Source organism: Solanum tuberosum, unplaced genomic scaffold (genome assembly GCF_000226075.1).
Source record: "Solanum tuberosum cultivar DM 1-3 516 R44 unplaced genomic scaffold, SolTub_3.0 scf00137, whole genome shotgun sequence".
Lineage (NCBI taxonomy): Eukaryota > Viridiplantae > Streptophyta > Magnoliopsida > Solanales > Solanaceae > Solanum > Solanum tuberosum.
In genome coordinates this window covers 321955-326320 of record NW_006239066.1, presented here as the reverse complement: position 1 = coordinate 326320, position 4366 = coordinate 321955, and the positions used below count along the sequence as shown (strand labels likewise).

The window sequence follows — 4366 nt, the reverse complement described above, 5'->3', positions numbered from 1 at the left end:
TATATATATATATCCATTCCAATTTCTAAATATAGTTGAATTGTGTGTAACTATATCATCTAAATTATTGAAGACCACATTTTTTACTTAATCTCATATTCTTGTATTACTTACGTGTGAGCCTAATTCTTTTTCATTTGCCAAATACGTGAAAAATCTTTTTGAATAATGAATGGCAGTGTAAAACTCGATATCATAATCTTTATTTACTCTTGTAAGACTCGATATCATATTCTTTATTTACTCTGATATCATATTTTGAACAATGGAGAGAAATAAGAGTCGAAGCTCGTTTGTATGTAATCAAACAAGAATACAACAATCATGCATCATTCATACAATATATGCCAAACAGTCCAAATATACAATGAGGAAATCATTTATGATACACACAAATATAATGTTTCTCATCAATAATATAATGATCTATCTAGATTTATGTTTTTACAAATTAACCAATAATGTCACAAACATATTCTCAACATGATAAGGTTGGCTGCAATTCAGATATTTTTTTGTTTCCCATCTGGTGTCCAGAGCCTACATTGAAGTCCTGACTAAATCTCGATCGCGCACTGCATTCGGGGGTGACGTTCCCAACAAAATTGCAACCAACATGAGTTTTGATGCACTGGTAGGAGTGTTTCACCTTTAATCAGAGGTCTCGGGTTAACACAAGGTAGCCAAACTCTTTAGTGTTGAAAATTTATTTGTATCGGATGCGTATATATAAATAAACTAGATCAAAAGCCTAACAATATGTGACCTTCATAACAAATCAGATAAATATGTTGAAATCAAACTATGAAAATTGACAATTGAATTTACACAGGACTATTCTAGAATGTGGACTATCACTTTTTATTTTATTTTAATTAGAAGAATTAATTAACATAAATAGTCTTCATCAAAATACTTTGAAAGATTTATAACTAAGCATAGGGTCATGTGTTGCTCATCGGTGATATTTGTAACTTAATAATCCATCACAAATTCGAGTGTGAAGAATATCTTGTGACAAAATAGAATTATTAAGAAACTTTTCATAAATTTCGTCCATATTAATAAATTTTGTTATTAAATTTATTAGGGAAAATTGTATATAATAGCAAACTATTAATTCAAATTAAATGCTATAAACATAGTTTGATTTAATTGTACCCCATAGCAAATTGTTGTTATTTCGCCTCTCTCTGGTGGAATCTCGCTCGCCACTCTCGTTCTCGCTGGCAGTCTCGCTCACCTCTCTCGCTTTTATACAAACACGTATAAAACGTGTTTGTGTTTGTATAAAGCGAGAGAAAATTATATATATACATATATTTTCGTTCTCATGTCTCCCCTCTCCCAGATCTCGCTCGCCACTCTCACTCGCCTCTCTCACTTTATACAAACACAAATGTATACATAAAATTGTATATATATACAAATACAAATGCATATATTTTTCATCCTATACACTTATGATTATACAAATGCGATCTTCCCCTGCCCAGTTTTCTTTTGTCTTTCTCTCTTTCTTGCTTTATACAAACACAGATTATACAATTGATTCCTTTGTATATGGAGCGCAATTATGCAAACTATAGCTATGTCATACAAATATGAATTTTATGTTTGCTATATGTGAAAGTTGTTCAATTTATTATATTATAAAATCATCGACAAATATATAATAATTATTCATCAAATTCCATCACAAATCTCTATATTGTGATTTGTGATTGTGCTAAACCCCGAAAATGTCCTATACTTTGATTAAAATGGAAAAATCAATCCTCCTTGCTCGGTCATGGGATTATGTTTTTCTCTTTTTATTTATTTAAGGAAAATACTTTAAATGTATATATTCATCCATTACTGAGTTAATAATGAGTATTTTTTATTAGTTATATAATAAAATCATCAACAAAATACGTGATAATTAGTTGTCATATTCCATCACAAATCTCGCTATTATAATTGTGCTAAACCCCTAAAATGCTCGATACTTTAAGATGAGAAAATCAACCCTCCTTACTTGATCCCAGACTTGTCTTTTTCTCTTTTTGTTTTTTTTTGGAGGAAAAAATCTAGAAATATATTTATCCATTAATTGAGTCAATAATGAATAAATGAATTAATTAGCAGCCACTACCTAGGGAAAGAGTAATAGAGATTAGCATCTCTCTCTACGATCTAATTTTTTCCCCATATTACTCTCCTACTTTTATTTTTTTGATTTCCCTAATGTTAATTACTTGAAAAATTAATTAATTAATTAACCAGGATCAATTTAAAAAGTATAACATGACAGATAAACTATTTTTTTTAAACTTTTTCAAGGATTGGAAAGAAAAAATAGGAAGAAGAGTATTCTTAAAGAATTAATTAATCGACTATATAAAACTTACTCCCTCTGTCCCTAATTACTTGTCCACTTTTAAATTGACACACCTATTAAGAAAATAATTATTGACATAGTGAGTTTACCATTTTATCCATATTTATTATGAAGTAGATGAATTAAAAACTCAAGGTTTTCAAGAAGTCTTACCTTTTTCAAAGTAATTAATTGAGGATATAATAGGTAAAAAAGAATTGTTCTTTCTTGATTTGTCAAAATGGACAACTAATTAGGAACAACTAAAAAAGAAAAAGTGGACAAATAATTAGAGACAGAGGGAGTATTAGTTACTAATTACTTTGCTCTCTATATTTATATGGTATAATGACGAGCTCGTAGCCATTAGCTTTTTATGGGTGAAGTTTTGGTCAATGAACTCCTTTTTTTGATATTTTTATTGAAATTTAAATTCGTGTATTACATACTTTATTTCTAAAAAATAACGCATTCAACAAAAAAAAGGTTCATTTCCAAAAAAATTAAACTCGATCCCTCTAATTAAAGGTGAAGAAATTTCAAACCATTATAATTAAAGGTGAAGAAATTTCAAACCATTTTACTACAACCATGTATTAATTAATTAGTCCAATCAACTTGCTAGTCCATCTATTAATCCTAATGTCAGAAGCCGTGCATCCATGCAAGTCTTTGCATTGAATAGCCACAAAAGTCTAGGCGGGCTATTCGAGTTAGTTTACGCACCTCATTTAATTTTAAGGGATATCTATCACTTTTCACTAAGATAACTTTTTCTACCAAAATTAAAATAGATAAGAAATTACTTTATGGTGCTCAATCTACTTCATTAACAACAAAAAAAAATTTTTACGAGAAATTTAAATTAAACAATTATCCATTGTTTAACCTATCTCGAATTAGTTCATTTCAACTCAAGTAATTAACTTTTATATTAATAAAATAACATATTCAAATTGAGGGCAATCCATACATTTGACACGTGCACAGCTCTACTAGCCGAAATTTAAGACTCACAATTTCATTTCTCCCTATATATATTCATCCATTTAGACACTTTCCTTCACCCATCAACACTTTGTTATACATATAACCTTCTCAATCATTATAAAAATAGCCAAAATGTCCAATCTAGCCTTTTTTTTTACTAATTTTCACCATTTTCATCTCTACTTCTAACGCCATTTCCCAATGTAACGGCCCTTGTAAAACTTGGGACGATTGCGACGGTCAATTAATTTGCATAAACGGAAAATGTAACGATGATCCTAACGTTGGAACCAAAACTTGCAAAAGTAGCCCTCCTTCTGTCCCATCTCCAACTCCAACCAATACATGTCGTCCGTCTGGCACAGTCAATTGCAATGGTGTACACCCAATATACCGTTGCTCGCCACCTGTCACCTCCTCAACACCCGCTCAACTTACATTCAACGACTTCAGTAGAGGAGGAGACGGGGGTGGTCCATCATCATGTGATGGGCAATATCATGACAATAACGAAAGAATAGTGGCATTGTCCACAGGGCCGGCTCTGTGGTTTGGAAAATAAGGCCTTTGCCTTAGGCCTCCAAATTTCGGGGGCCCCAAATTTTTATCAAGAATAAATTAGAATTAATTACTTGAGTGGATCCCTTTTAAAAAATAATTACTTATTTTAAATATACTCTTTAATTATTATTATTTATAGCAATATATAACAATACAATGTATTTTATTAAATTGTGTTTCTCTCGCTCTTTTTTTCTCTCTCTCGCACTCTTTCTTCCTTTCTTTCTCTCTACAAACTTTTTTATGAGCTCTTTTTCGATCTCTCCAATCCTTGGCTGATCAATAATGTAGCAAACGAAAGAGCATTTTATTATATGTAAATTGAATAAAATTTGTATCAATAATGAATTAAACAAGTAATCCAATCGTAACAAATAAACCAATAAACTGCAAAATGAATTAAACTTGTATTAAAAGTGTATTACACAAATATTAAAGTTGAATTAGAAGAGA

General features: G+C 30.3%; 1 protein-coding gene across 1 annotated transcript in view; it reads left to right on the top strand.

Moving 5' to 3' along the window:
* The first annotated feature begins 265 nt into the window (after positions 1 to 265).
* The window catches only part of LOC107061477 (kiwellin-like), a 5847-nt gene continuing 1746 nt past the window's right edge, over positions 266 to 4366 (top strand). Inside the window, exons 1-3 of the mRNA XM_015310760.1 lie at positions 266 to 291; positions 538 to 634; positions 3498 to 3886. Coding sequence (XP_015166246.1) covers positions 266 to 291; positions 538 to 634; positions 3498 to 3886 — 512 coding nt within the window. The remainder of the gene's footprint in view (positions 292 to 537; positions 635 to 3497; positions 3887 to 4366) is intronic.